Raw genomic sequence first — 16,153 nt, 5'->3', positions numbered from 1 at the left:
AGTTCTACTTTGTCCTATAGGGTCGCTATGAGTCAGAATGGACTCGGTGGCAATGAGTTTTCATGAGGGCTAAGCCCTTACGTATATCTCTGACTCCTTATAACAAGCCTGTTAATGAGCAGATGCTATTGTTGTTGTTATTTTAATGATCTGCCAACTGAGGCTTAGAGAGGTAAGTCCCCTGCCCAAGGCCTACAACGTCCAAGTAATGGAACTGGCTACAAACTCAGCTGAATAAAGAACCCTCTGAGCTCTCAATTACTGCGCCAAATGATCTCCCCAGCACTTCTGATACATTTCCGTGTGGAGCTGATTCCACTGCAAAGGGGATCTGCAGCTTTTAGAGACATTTGTGTGCATTAATCTTTGCAAAGAACCATTTTCCAAAGTGGATTCGCCAATGATGCTTTTCTATCTATTACAACCAATTGTACCAGTCTGCTCCTAATATCTTGGGTGTCATGGACCCCTTTGAGAGTTCTGAGTGAAAGCCCGTGGGTCCCAAATAGACAGCACCATCTGAAGCAGAAACCCTCCTTCTTTCCTTCCCTCTGACCTATGTGCTCAGGCTGATCAAGTACCAACTGGGCGGCAACTCAGCTCCATGATGGATGCAGGAACATCACTGGGAAGGAGGGGGACTGTACCAGAGAGGTCAACCTGCCATATGTAACCTCCCTCTCCAAGGAGGGTTTCATCAATCTTTCATCTCCACAATTTCATCTTGGATTTGGGTTCTCAAACTAGTTAATGGACATATGAGTGCTCATCCCAAAGTGTTATGAGTAGTTTTAGAAAAGGTAAGAAAATCATTTCCTACTCACATGCATATGTTTAATAACATGAAAGCTCTGACCAAGAGCCAAAACCACTCAATCAACTCAACCCCCTTTTACTAACATTAGCGTGGGTGATGCACACACTCCTGAAGGGATGACATCTCTCTGAAAAACGAGATGGAAAAGGGCCAAGTTTCCATAAGAGAAACCCAACAACTGCCAAAACATCAACGTATTGTGAATTCCCTTTTTTCCCTCTGCCTCCTGTGTGTCTATGTCTTAGAGGACTTCTGGCTCCAAGAATAGACCACCAAACTTGCCCCTCTCTTCCCCAAAGGAACTCATACAGAAGACCATGGGAATTCCTGCTTGTAGACGTCTTTGTTGGGAATGGTGGAAAACATGAAAAATGAAAGGCATTCTCTCCTCCCCAGAACATTAATTACTATAATAACAAGAATAATGATCGAACGGAGTTTCAAACTTGGATAGTGCTTTATACTTTTTCAAACATTTTGACGTACATTATTTCAATCCACTTACACAACAACCTTCTGGTTGACAACTGAGAAAGGAGAAACCATAAAGAACTGGCCCAAGATCGTACAGCTAGGTAGTGAGGCAACAAGGACTAGACCCCAGATTGCATGATATGTCCAGTAGCTGCCATCAGGTCATGAAAAGAGCTTCTAGTCCTCTTGTCAGCCTCTGACTTCTTCTTAATCTCTATATTCTGGAAATCTGTCAACTGACAATGATATCTAGTTGTAGATACAGGTTTCAAAAGGAGAAAAAACACAACTCCTTCTTTGGCAAGTGTATGGAGATATAAAAATAAATGTGACACTCTATTACTTCTTTATGGATGTCTTTCCCAGATGAAAAGACCCTGTTGGGGAACAGTTCACTGACCTACTTCTATGCACACATAATACTTCTTAGTAACTGCAGGGCCTTCACACCAGGCAATTATTTGCAAAATATTTCCCACTGTTTCACAGCTTGGCCTGTCCATTTCTCCCAGACAGAAAACATCTGGCTGATACAACAAAACAGCAAATTCAAAGAGATGTTTCCCAGATGTGGAAGAATACAGCTGTCCTTAGGAGTCTGTGACAAGGCACTCATATTTTCCAAGACCCTTTTCCAACAGTATCTCCCCATAGCTTTTTTATGACTGAAAAAGTTTCCAAGAGGTTGACTACAGAGTTGAACAAAACACTAAGGCAGGAGCCTTGAAAAAGCAGCACTGGAGAACACTGTGCAGATGGCCCCATGTGACACGGTCATGTCGTGGTTTTCAAGCCTCACTTGCAGAAAGTGAGGTGCGACCCACTTTCAGATGTTTCAGTCAGGTGAAGGACTTCATAGGAAGGGTACCATCTTCAGTGTGAGGTTCATTCTTCTTTTGTCCAGTGTGGAAGACAGGCACACCACAGAACCCTCAGTTTGAAGAAAACCAACCTACAGAAATCTTGCTCATACTAGTTCAGTCTTCTGAACAATCACTGGCCCCAAATGCTTATTTTGGGAGGTGACTGGGAAGAATGCTCGTTCCATGCCAGGTTTAGCAACATCTGGAAAAATACTCTGTAGTTTTGCAAACTTCTGAAAAATGAAACAAAATAAAAGAGATAAGTTGAGAAGTGAATAACTGGAAAAATGTATTAGTTGTCACCTCCAGTTGAACTTCACTAACAGCTGGGTGAAGGCTCGTTCTGGAGGCTCTCGTTATACTCACTACCTCACACTCAGTTGGACTTGCACCGTTTCACAGCCATCTCCACTCTTTAACAAGGACAGTCACTAGATTATGGAGGACTGGGGCCGTGTCCTCGTCAAGTCCTGCTGTTAGAGGTCTGTGTGGAGAGCCAGTGCCACTGAAGCAGGAGTTTACAAACAAGAAACTAAGGTTACCGTCTGGCAGTTCTCATTATCTTCTTATGTGCAAAGAACCCGAATGTCAAATTGTAAGCTCCCTGAGAACACAGCTTGTCTTAAATCTTTTCTTAATTATTACGGAAGTGAAATTCACATGACATTAACCAATTTTAGGTGCACAATCCAGTGACAAATTTTTTCATCACCCCAAAGAGAAATTCAGTACCCTTTATGCAGTAACAGAGCCCCGGTTGCTGCTAACCAAAAGGTTGGCAGTTCAAATCCACTAGGCACTCCTTGGAAACCCTGTGGGGCAGTTCTACTCTGCCCTACAGGGTTGCTATGAGTCAGAACTGACTCTATAAAATGGGTTATCGGGTTTAGCACTTCTCAAACTTCCATCCCATATATTACTTCACTTTCTCTTCACTACGCTCTATGTACAGCCACAAGAGAAAAAACACACTGGAAATATTTCAGGGAGTTGCTTAAAATGATTCTTCTAGTCCAGGGGCTTCCATTAGTCCAGGATTCAGCGAGTAATATCTCACTATGATTAAATGATGCCACTATCTACAAAACATATGCAGGTGACTGCCCCAGGTGAGCTTTTAATAACAATAGATGCCTTTTAAATGGTACTTACACAAGTGAAAATGATGAGTGTTAAGTAGAAAACAACTAGTGCCAACAGCAGTACAATCTCAGCTCTGTATTTCTTAAAATTCTCTTCTTTGCGTTGCACTGGGCATCCTTAAAAAAAAAAATTAAAATTAAGTAATATATGAAGCCATTTACCAGGGCTTTCCCACCATGATAAAGATTGCTTTGTTTCTACTTTTGTTATGTACTACGTATCTGCCATTACACCCTCACATCTGTGCCACCAAGGAGGATTACAGAAACAGCAAGAGTGGAAATGAGTGCCCATTCTGAGCCTGGCAGTGAGCAGAGGGATGTTGCTACAGCATCTCACTCAGTCCTCACAACCACCCTCGGAGGCAGGTGTGAGTATCCCCATGTCACAGATGTGGGACCAGAGGTCAGGCAGGCTGAGGGACTAAGCCAGGTGGCAGAGCCAGGCATCAGGTCCAGACTTATCCTGCTGCCTATCTGCCTCCACTTCAGATGTCGGGGGTTTCCTGGCTTTCATTTAGTCTCCACATCCGGTGAATCACCATTTGTTAATTAGTAATTATCTTAATTTCATCAGTGTTACGTAGAATTCTATTTGTCCTCAGAGGAATTCGGGGGGCTATGGAGTGGGGCAGGTGAGCTGCCCTGCTATTGCCGGATAAGTGCACACATTTCTGCAGAATCGTAAAGCTCTTCCACCAAGGCAGGAACCACAGGTGGGCAAGAGAACAGCTCCCTGAGGGGTTGCTAAGCTGTGGCTACAGCACTCGAGGAGGGTAAGGGCAGGAGGAGAGAGGCGCTTAGCTCAGGATGAGACATGGAGGTGAGAGGGTCTCCCCACTCAGGCTCCAACATCCATTGTGCCATGTGGGGTTTCGTTTTTGGTTTTATGTTATTATATATTTATATAACACATCTAAATAACATACATATAGTAACAGTGAACAACTCCAAAGATCGCCCTCTTAAACACAGAAACACTACCGGTAGGTAAGTGTGTTCTTCTGAACATTATCTAGGGTCAGATTCCTTTCAAATAACTTGCTAGAAGGAGAAAGTGGTGATAGTGCAAAAGCGGGATTCCATGAAGACGTCTGTCATTTCGAGCTTCAGCTGCTAATAAGTGCTGGGCAAAAGTCACACACAAGGCATTTTTAAAACTGCATAAAGTAAGTGATGGCGTCCTTGCAGCAGAATTCCGTGTTAAACACAGACATGATCCTAAGCTTCAGTGTTGGGCTCTGAACGAGAGGAAGGATTCTAGGACCCAGTGAAAGTGCTCATGCATTTTGCAAGAAGAAAACAAGAGCAGCAGATGACTCACCGATCACCCTCAGGGTCACTGTGCCACTCTGGTTTCTCTGCCCTTCCAGATCCCACAGCATGCACCTGTAAGTCCCTGTGTCGCAGCTGGTAGTGTTTCGGATCTTCAGGGAATACAGCCCTTCACTGGGGGCTTCCAGAGAGCTGTTTCGCTCCTTCTGATAATAGTACTGTTCACGGGTGCTCAGATCTTCCTGGCGCACCTCCATCAGCTCTTCACCCACCTCGGTAAGCTGTTAAGAAATAATCATATTGCATCATGCTCTGCTGTCAGAAACTGCCAGGTGCTGGACTGTGACACCAAGGTTTTCATAAAATCTATCCTTTTTTTTTTTTCCAAAAACAAGGCAATGTGCTTTTTTGTGTGTGACTCCTGGGAAACAGGGAGAGAACCTATGAAGATTCTTCAAGGATATACCTTCTTCAGAATAAGATCAAGACTAAGACTACACTTTATGATTCCTTGTATCTCAACCTCTATCCTATGCAAAGGAGATGGTGCTGTTGAAGATGACAAGATGTTGACTGTGAATCACTTTGAACTGTATTTTGCTGCTGGTTGTTCTGTATCAAATGTCCTCTTGGGCTCTTCAGATACAACTCATCCACCCATTGACTGTATTCTTATTTTTGAATCCCAGGCTTTTATTTGGAAAAGTTCCTAAATCTGTTAAGCTCACAGCCAGACAAGTCAACTAAAAAAGCACAGAGATGCAGATGAGTGATGCCTCCTATAAATATTCACCTTGTTCTTCAAAGGAGTCCCTGGGTGGTACAAATGATTAAACCGCTCACCTGCTAACTGAAAGGTTGGAAATTCGAGTCCACCCAGAGATGCCTTGGAAGAAAGGCTTGGTGATCTACTTCCAAAAAATCAGCCATTGAAAACCCTAAGGAGCACATTTCTACTCTGACACACATGGAGCTGCCATGAGTCGGAGTCTACTTGATGGCAACTGGCTGTTATTTGTTCTTTAAAACTATGTTTTTGTGTGCTCATTCATGAGGTTATCACACAACACACCATGCTTACTCTCTCTAGGAAGGCAGAAAGACACCTGGGAATAGTACCAGGGGAGATTTTGTGTCAGATCATTTGATCATCATATCAAAATGCATGTGGAAGTAAAAACCTGCATGTGAATGTTCATAGAAGCTTTATTCATAACTACCAAAAATTGGAAGCAACCAAGGTGCCCTTCAATAGGTGAATGGATAAACAGCTGTGGGACATCCATACAATGGAACATTATTCAGAGGTATGAAGAGATGACCTCTTGACCCTTGAAAAGACAAGGAGGAACCTTAAATGCATACTGATAAGAGAAAGAAGTCAGTATGAAAAAGCAACGTACTGTATGAAACCAACTCTATGACATTATGGAAAAAGCAAAAACATAGAGACAGGAAAAAGATCAATGACTGCCAGGGGTTCAGACAGAGAGAGGAGGGTGAAGAGGTGAAGCCCAGGGCATTTTTAGGGCAGCTTATCTATTCTGTATGATACTGTAATGGTGGACAGAGGATATTAACTATTTGTTAAAACCCATAGGACTGTACAACACAAATGTGAAACCTAATGGAAACTATGGGCTTTAGTTAATAATAATGTATCAATATAGGTTCTCCAATTGTAACAAACACATCACATTAGCATGAGATGTTCATAATAGGAGAAACCATGTGCAGCAGGGAGGCAATATATGGGAACTCTGTATTTTATGTGGATTTTTTCTGTAAGCCTAAAATTACTCTAAAAAAGAAAGTCTAGGAGGTGGGGCCAAGATGGCAGAATAGACAGACACTTTCGGTGATCCATCTTACGACAAAGACCCGAAAAAACAAGTGAAACAATTATATTTATGACAAGCTAGGAGCCCTGAACATCAAAGGCAAAGTTAGAAAATGGACTGAGCGGCAGGGGAGGGAGGGATGGTTCAGAAGTGGAGAGGAGTTGCCAGACCTGAATCACCAGGAACCCTCAGGTACCACTGCCTAGAGTGACTGCAGCGGGGCAGCCACACAGCCTACTCACACCTCTGGAACCAGAGAAGAACAGTGCTTTTGGCAAAAATCTAAGTTCCTACATATATTTTACTGCATCCCCAGCCCTCAAGCTGGCTTCAGCGGCTGTCGATTTCCCCAGGCCTGAGATAGGCTCTGCTGGGTACCCTGAACCATTCTCCTTACACCTTGGAAAAGGAATAAATTCACACTTGGGGGAAAAGATAATCTGCCAGCTCCACTACGCTGGGGAGATCTGGACAAAAGCGGCTCCTGTCCAGGCATAAACAGTTCATAGACTTTGAACACCACTCCCCCCTGCATGGACCTGTGTAGGCCTATTTCAGGAGAATAGGCCCTATTCGGCAGACTGTAACTGTTTCAGCTCTGTGGTGGAGAGGTGGTGTTTGATGTTTGACACTGCTTTGCCTATTAAACAGGGTCCTCACCTACCCACATTGGGGCATAAGGACTAGTGGCTCCACCCACGTCACACAGCCACCCACAGCAGGGGTTCCAGGATAACTGGTACCTCCCAGTCCTTACAAACAAAGCACTGGGTGTCCATGGTCTGTCTGCAGAACCTACCCACCTGGGCACTCTAGGGAACAGGGACATCCTTTCCTCACACTCAGGAGACAGGTGTCAGCCCCCTGCCTTGTTCAGAGCATGACCCCCTGCTGCAACCAGATACCTGTACCTACACCAATCACCCCTGCCCCTCTAAGACTGTAGGATAGAGCCTGGACCACACACTTGATGACCAACTACCTGGACACCTGAGCTAAATCCACACAAGAAAAGTGAATGGACTCCTAGGCTGATATACCTGGTAACAGCTCTAGCCATCTGGTGTAGGACATTAGAGCTTCAAAGATAAAAATAATCAAGCTAGCTAACTATAGCAGCCTATTTGGCATTATCAAAACAAAACAAAGCAAGAAGCTAGAATACAGTAAGCAAACAAAATAAATTAATACAATATCTTATAGATGGCTCGGAGACAACAGTTAATATCAAATCACAAAAAGAAGCAGACCATGACCACTTCAACAAGTTCTCAAAACAAAGCATCAAGGGATCTTCTGGATGAAGGTGCCTTCCTGGAATTACCTATATATATACCAGATGCAGAATACAAAAGATTAATATACAGAACACTTCAAGACATCAGCAACAAGATCAGGAAAGAGATCAGGCAAATTGCAGAACAAGCCAAGGAACACACAGATAAAGCAGTTGAAGAAATTAAAAAGGTTATTCAAGAACTTAATAAAAAATTTAATAAGCTCCAAGAATCCACAGAGAGATAGCAATCAGAAATTCAGAAAATTAACAATAAAATTACAGAATTTGACAACTCAATAGAAAGTCAGAGTAGCAAAACTGAGGAAGTGGAAGGCAGAATTACTGAGATGGGAGATAAAACACTTGGCACCAATATATCTGCAGAAAAATCAGATAAAAGAATTTAAAAAAATGAAGAAGCCCTAAGAATCATGTGGAACTCTATCAAGAGAAATAACGTACGAGTGATTGCAGTAACAGAACAGGGAGAGATAACAGAAAATACAGAGAGAATTGTTGAAGATTTGTTGGCAGAAGACTTCCCTGATATCATGAAAGATAGATCTCAAAATGAAGTCACCAAGACATATTACAATCAAACTTGCCAAAACCAAAAATAAAGAGAAAATTTTAAGAGCAGCTAGGGATAAACGAAAAGTCACCTACAAAAGAGAGTCAATAAGAATAAGCTCGGACTACTTGGTAGAAACCATGCAGCCAAGAAGGCAATGGGATGACTTATATAAAGCATTGAAGGAAAAAAGTTGCCAGCCAAAAATCATATATCCAGCAAAACTGTCTCTTGAATATGAAGGCAAAATTAGGATATTTCCAGGTAAAACAGAAGCTTAGGGAATTTGTAAAAACCAAACCAAAACTACAAGAAATACTAAAGGGAGTTCTCTAGTTAGAAAATCAATAATATCAGATATCAACCCAAGACTAAAACACAGGACAGAGCAACCAGATGTCAACCCAGAAAAGGAAATCACAAGAGTAAATCAAGATAAAAAAGCACTCAAAACAGGGAAACAGTGATGTCATTATGTAAAAGAAGACAACATTAAAACAATAAAGAGGGACTAAGAAATATAGTCATAGATCTTCCATATGGAGAGGAAGTCAAGGAGATATAAAGAAATAAAATTTAGGTGTAAACTTAGAAGAATAGGGGTAAATATTAAGGTAACCACAAAGGAGATTAACAATCCTACTCATCAAAATAAAATACAAGAAAAAAATACTCAGCAGAAACAAAATCAACAACAATGAATAAGAGGAAAAGACAATATATAAACTACTCAGCATAAAAAATTAAGTGGGAAAAGGAAACTGCCACCAACACACAAAAAAAGACAGCAAAATGACAGCACTAAACTCACACCTATCCATAATTATGCTGAATGTAAGTGGACTAAATGCACCAATAAAGAGATAGAGAGTGGCAGAATGGATTAAAAAAACACAATCCACCTATATGCTGCCTACAAGAGACACACCTTAGACTTAGAGACACAAACAAACTAAAACTCAAAGGATGGAAAAAAATATATCAAGCAAACAACAATCAAAAAAAGAGCAGGAGTGGCAATATTAATCTCTGACAAAATAGACTTTAAAGTTAAATCCACCACAAAGGATAAGGAAAGATACTATATAATGATTAAAGGAGGATATAACCATATTAAATATTTATGCACCCAATGACAGGGCTGCAAGATACATCAAACAAACTCTAACAGCATTGAAAAGTGAGATAGACAACTCCATGATTACACTAGGAGACTTCAACATACTACTTTTGGTGAAGGTCAGAGCATCTAGAAAGAAGCTCAATAAAGACACGGAAGATCTAAATGCCACAATCAACCAACTTGACCTCATGACATATACAGAACACTCCACCCAAGAAAGCCAAATACTTTCTTTTCTGGTGCACATGGAACATTCCCTAGAATAGACCACATATTAGGTCATAAAGCAAACCTTAGCAGAATCCAAAACATTGAAATATTACAAAGCATCCTCTCTGACCATAAGGCCATAAAAGTATAAATCAATAACAGAAAGTGCAGGAAAAAGAAATCAAACACTGGGAAACTGAACAATACCCTGCTCAAAAACAACTGTGTTATAGAAGACATTAAGGATGGAATAAAGAAATTCATAGAATCCAATGAGAATGAAAACACTTCCTATCAGAACCTTTGGGATACAGCTAAAGTAGTGATCAGAGGTCAGTTTATACCAATAAATGCACACATCGAAAAAGAAGAAAGGGCCAACTTGAAGAAACAGGAAGAGAGCAATAAAAGAATCCCTCAGCCACCAGAAGAAAGCAAATAAAAAAAAATTAGAGCAGACTTAAATGAAATACAGAACAGAAAAACAACTGAAAGAATTAACAAGACCAAAAGCCAGTTCTTTTAAAAAAATTAACAAAATTGATAAACCATTGGCCAAACTGACAAAACAAAGCAGGAGAGGAAGCACATAACCCGCATAAGAAATGAGATGGGTGATATCACAACAGACCCAGCTGAAATTAAAAGAATCATATCAGATTACTATAAAAAATTGTACTCTAACAAATTTGAAAACCTAGAAGGAATGGATGAATTTCTAGAAACAAACTACCTACCAACACTAACAAAAACAGAGGTAGAACAACTAAATAAACCCATAACAAAAGAGGAGATTGAAAAGGTAATTAAAAACCTCCCAAGAAAAAAAGCCCTGGCCCAGACTTCACCAAGAGTAAAAGACTAAAAAGATTACCTTCAGACTGGGAAAAAGTTTTTAGCTATGACATTTCCAATCAGCGTCTGATCTCTAAAATCTACAGAATACTGCAAAAACTCAACTACAAAAAGACAAATAACCCAAATAAAAAATGGGCAAAGGATATGAACAGGCACTTCACTAAAGATGACATTCAGGTAGCTAAAAGATACATAAGGAAATGGTCATGATCATTAGCCATTAGAGAAATGCAAATCAAAACTACAGTGAGACTCCATCTCACTCCACCAAGGCTGGCATTAATCCAAAAAACACAAAATAATAAATGTTGGAGAAGTTGTGGAGAGACTGGAAGATTTACACACTGCTGGTGGGAATGTAAAATGGTAGAGCCACTTTGGAAATGGATTTGGCACTTCCTTAAAAAACTTGAAATAGAAATACCATACGATCCCGCAATCCCACTCCTTGGAATATATCCTAGAGAAATAAGAGCCTTTACCTGAACAGATATATCCACACCCATATTCGTTGCAGCACTGTTTACAATAGCAAATAGATGGAAACAACCAAGGTGCCCATCAATGGATGAACAGATAAATTATTGTATATTCACACAGTGGAATACCATGCATTGATAAAGAACAGTGCGGAATCTGTGAAACATTTCATAACATGGAGGAATCTGGAAGGCATTATCCTGAGTGAAATCAGTCAGCTGCCAAAGGACAAATAGTGTGTGAGACCACTATTGTCAGAACTCGAAAAACAGTTTAAACAGAGAAGAAAATATTCTTTGATGGTTATGAGAGTGGGGAGGGAGGGAGGGAGAGGGGTATTCACTAATTAGATAGTAGGCAAGAACTATTTTAGGTGAAGGGAAATACACACAATACAGGAGAGGTCAGCACAACTGGACTAAACAAAAAGCAAAGAAGTTTTCCTGAATAAACTGAATGCTTCAAAGGCCAGTGTACCAGGGGTAGGGGTTTGGGGACCATGTTTCAGGGGTATCTAGGTCAATTGGCATAACAAAATCTATTAAGAAAACATTCTGCATCCCACTTTGGAGAGTGGTGTCTGGGGTCTTAAGCGCTAGCAAGCAGCCATCTAAGATGCATCAATTTGTCTCAGCCCACCTGGAGCAAAGGAGAATGAAGAACACTAAAGACACAAAGTAATTATGAGCCCAAGAGACAGGAGGGGCCACATAAACCAGAGACCACAACAGCCTGAGACCAGAAGAACTAGATGGTGCCCGGCTACAACTGATGACTGCCCTGACAGGGAACACAACACAGAACTCTGAGAGAACAGGAGAGCAGTGGGATGCAGACTTCAAATTCTCCTAAAAAGACCAGAGTTAATGGTCTTACTGAGACTAGAGGGACCCCGGAAGTCATGGTCCCCAGGCCTTCTGATAGCCCAAGACAGGAACCATTCCCAAAGCCAACTCTTCAGACAGGGAATGGACTGGACTATAGGACAGAAAATAATATTGGTGAGGAGTGAGCTTCTTGGATCAAGTAGACGCATGAGACCACGTAGGCAGCTCCTGTCTAGAGGGGAGATGAGAAGGCAGAGGGGGTCAGAAGCTGGCTGAACAGACACGAAATTAGAGGGTGGAGAGAAGAAACTGTGCTGTCTCATTAGGAGGAGAGCAACTAGGAGTATGTAGCAAGGTGTATATAAATTTTTGTATGAGAGACTGACTTGATCTGTAAACTTTCACTTAAAGCACAATTAAAAAAAAGAAAGTCTATGGGGAAAAAAAAGAAGAGGAGGTTACTCCTACCTGGGGGAAAAACATGAAGACCCACTGCAGCTTCAATCACAGTACCCAGGTCAGACCAGCCTGACTGGGGCAGATGCCAAATTTATCAAAACAATATGGCTGCTTTTCCTTCCCTAAACTATCTTTGTGATTAAATTGACAGGGGATTTTCATCATGCCCTACTTCAAGGATTAGGCACACACCTCGTTCACCATCCCAGATATGATTCTAATTGGCCTAATTAATTCACCAGCTGATCCTGCAATGACATTTTTTAAACCTACAAGAAATGGTTTAAAAACCAAAACTAAACCCATTGCTGTTGAGTTGATTCTGACTCATGGCAACCTCATGTGTTACAAAGGAGAACTGAGCTCCATAGGGTTTTCTTGGCTGTAATCTTGACGGAAATAGATCATCGGGCCTTTCTTCCACGGGGCTGCTGGATGGGTTCGAACCGCCAACCTTCAGGTTAGCAGCCAATTGCAAGCCATTTGCATATCCCAGGCTCAAAATGTGAGTGACACCAATGGTGAAGCCAGTCATTGTTTTCCCTGCACCTTTTCCATGAAAAGCACTGGCAGGCCTACAACCTCGGTGTCCTTTCCTCGGCTGGTTGGCTGGGGATCAGTGGGGAGCCCCGGACTCAGTGGCATGCCTTAATATCCCCAGCATTGTGAGGGCACCAAGAGCCACCTTAGGGAAAAAAGACAGAGATCAGCCTGCCTCGCAACTGCTCCTTTCCTACCAATATTTAATCTGTTCTGTGAGCTTCTGCAACTCTTCTCAGGCTTCTGGAATCAGTGCAGGGAAATAAGTGACCAGGGAATTATGGGGACACCTTATAAGGCAGCTCAGAAAAGCAAAAGCAGTGTCTCCGTCTCCCCTCTGTCCATATGCACACACCCCCTGTTGTCCCTGCTTCATTCATTAAGTCAGGGCTGCACCCTGAGGCCCACAGAAAGATCAGGTTCGGATTTCCACAGGCTTCGGTTCTTGATAGAATGCCTGTAGACTGGGCGACAGAGACATCTGGTGGCAGATTTATGGCTCCTGCAAGAAAACCTGAGGAATGGCTCCTTTCAGGCCCCATCCATGAACATAAATTCCATTTCCTGATGAGCCTTCGTGTGTTGCAAGGTCCCTTCCTAAATAATCAAGGATTTTACTGGAGGAAGCTAAAAGGCTGGGGCCTTTAAGTTTTCAAAAATAAAACAAGAAAAGGAGAGACAGTCAAAGAACCTTGAAAAAAGAACCAGGTGCCTGTCGAGTTGATGCCAACCCCATGTGTGTCAGAGTAGAAGTGTGCTCCTTAGGGTTTTCAATGGCCGATTTTTCCAAAGCAGATCACCAGGCCTTTCTTCTGAGGTGCCTCTGGGTGGACTCCAACTTTCAACCTTTCAGTTAGCAGCAGAGCATGTTAACTATTTTTAACCACCCAGGGACTTAGAGGGAACTAATGGTGTGTCCACCTGATTTTAGAATATATCTAATTTTTTTTTTTTAGCCCATTTTTTTCCTTTTCAAGGCTGATTAAGCCCCAGACCACTGCCCGGACAGGTGCTCCCAGCTTTTCCCACTGCTGCCTGGCAGATGGGCTTGAACTTCCAGACAGAGCTGTTAACAGGCCAGGCTCCCAGGAGCACCCAGGGCCAACATGTGTCAGGTGCCTCCAGGTAAGGTGGCTACTATTCTGCTGCTACCAGTGAGAACCAAATAATTCAGCCCAACGTTTCAGGTCCCCACACTGACGCCTCAGACTGGGTCTCTTTTTTAATTAACCTCAAAATGCACTCAACTTGGATGTTCTTGAGAGATTCCAACTGAAACTGTTTTGCTAGAAAGCCCCTGCATCTTGCAAAGATGGACACTTGGCTGCAACAATCACTTGGAGGTTATCTACCTCTGTTTTCTCCCTGGAGGTCTGCTCTTCTGTCCAGCAACCCCTCCCTGAACTCAGAAAGGCCTGGCTGAAAGTCAAGAGTAAAACTGTGACCCCTCTGGAGCTGGTGGACATATCAACAATTGCACCTATTTTCATAAAGATGGCCTCATTATCCTATTATCCTGCTGGCCGCTGGGAATTACCGGAGCGAGGATGCGCAGGTGAGTGGCCTGGCCACAGCGGCCTTCTGCCTATTTGCAGAAGATAATTCATGTTAAAATTCAGCAGCAGCAACAACAAAAACTAGTTTGTTTCACGGTGAGATTTTCATGGGCCTCTGGCAAGACCTCCAGTCGGCCTTTAGTAATTTTCAAACAGCAAAACAAAGGCAGGGTGAGATCAGGAAAAGGACGGAAGGCTGGGGAGAGGAGGCAAAAAAAGAACCCCAAAGCAGCCTGAAGAATCTGACGTTCCCAGCTACCACGGCATCAGCAGGATGACAGGAAAATGTCACAACTTCCTCCGGGCTGTCTTCCAAAGGCCTAAGACATGGGTGCCCCTTCTCCTGAGAGACTGGGAGAATGGAGAGAGCTACGCTTTAACCTGGGAGCTACTCAATATGCCACGGACTGCCAGGAAAATGAAAGAATCAGTCTTTGAAGAAATATAGCCAGAATGCTCCTTAGAAGTGAGGAGGGCAGGACTTTGGCTAACTTACTTTGGACATGTCATCAGGAAAGAGCGATCACTAGAAAAAGATTCATGCTTGGTAAAGTAGAGGGTCAGTGAAAAAGAGGGAGGGCCTTAATGAAATGGCTGCAACAATGGGCTCAAACACAGCAATGATTGTGAGGATGGTGTAAGACGAAGCACCATTCACCATTTCATTCCGTTACACACAAGGTCACTATGAGTCAGAGCTGGCTCAATGGCAACTAACAGCAGCAATTGTCTAACTAATGAACAGCATTCTTTGCCTGGTAATACCCATGTTGGTGTTGTTAGGTGCCATTGAGTTGGTTCCGCCTCATAGCACAACAGAACAAAACACTGCCTGGTCCTGCACCAACCTCACAGTTATTGTTATGCTCGAGCCCACTGTTGCAGCCACTGTGTCACTCCATCTCGTTGAGGGTCTTCCTCTTTTTCGCTGACCCTCTATGGTAATACCTGCAGCAAAAGGAAACCAGTAGCCATCGGCTCTGACTCATTTCAACCCCATGTGTGTCACAGTAGAACTGTGCTCCGTAGGGTTCTTAGTGGCTGCTTTTTCAGAAGTAGATAGTCAGGCCTTTCTTCCAAGGTGCCTCTGGGTGGACTCGAACCTCCAACCTCTCAGCAGATGAGCGCATTAACCATTTGCACCACCCAGGGACTCCACAGCAAAAGGACTTGCTGTAAATTCGCACAACGCACTGGGAAATGGATCATAACCCTGCCTCAGACTGCAGGCTCTAGGTGGGTACAATGCATATTCTCTCCCTTTACGGTTTTAAAATATACCTTTTCCTGTGACTCAGTCAGAGGTGTCTGGCCTTTGCCTAGAGCTTCAAAACTAGCTGTAGTATTTTTGTTAACACTGGTTGCTATGAGTCAGCATCGACTCGACAGCAATGGGTTTGGGTTTTTTTGGTTTGCCTGCTCAAAATGGGATGGAGGACTAGCATTATAAGAAACTATGTATGCAAAAGTTCAGCTGGCTGTCTTTGATATGTGGTCAAGCAGCTACCACGTCCCTGTATCCAGTGAGTTAGCTGGGGCAGAAGCAGCACTGAGAGCTAGAAGGAAGATTTCATGGTGAGGAAAACGGAGCCAGAGCAAATGGACAATTCTCAACCTTGTTTTGTTTCACGAGTTCTTACAAACTTCCGAGCTGGCTCAGAAATCAGCCACTGGCAAGAAGGGCTCCTGAAACATTCCAAATCTGCAAGTGTTTCGTTACCTCTCCGCAAAGGCATTTTAGGAAACAGTCATTTACAACCAGAGGCACCTTCAGATTCACTCACAGCCAAATGTAACTGATGGGAACGATTGAAGGCACACTTCACAATGCAGATACT

At 42.7% G+C, this 16,153-nt stretch overlaps 1 protein-coding gene across 2 annotated transcripts in view; it reads right to left on the bottom strand.

Moving 5' to 3' along the window:
• Nucleotides 1–917: 917 nt before the first annotated feature.
• CD83 (CD83 molecule) overlaps nucleotides 918–16,153 on the bottom strand; it is a 28,970-nt gene continuing 13,734 nt past the window's right edge. The window contains exons 3-5 of one of the 2 annotated variants that reach the window (XM_049884257.1): nucleotides 4,621–4,852; nucleotides 3,307–3,413; nucleotides 918–2,384 (exon numbers count right to left, since the gene is read on the bottom strand). In XM_049884257.1, coding sequence (XP_049740214.1) covers nucleotides 2,259–2,384; nucleotides 3,307–3,413; nucleotides 4,621–4,852 — 465 coding nt within the window. In that variant the 3' untranslated portion in view covers nucleotides 918–2,258. Of the gene's footprint in view, nucleotides 2,388–3,306; nucleotides 3,414–4,620; nucleotides 4,853–16,153 lie in introns of both variants that reach the window. The other variant, XM_049884248.1, reaches the window with a different exon arrangement.

This window comes from Elephas maximus, chromosome 1 (assembly GCF_024166365.1).
Source record: "Elephas maximus indicus isolate mEleMax1 chromosome 1, mEleMax1 primary haplotype, whole genome shotgun sequence".
Lineage (NCBI taxonomy): Eukaryota > Metazoa > Chordata > Mammalia > Proboscidea > Elephantidae > Elephas > Elephas maximus.
This window is presented reverse-complemented; position numbering and strand designations above follow the sequence as displayed.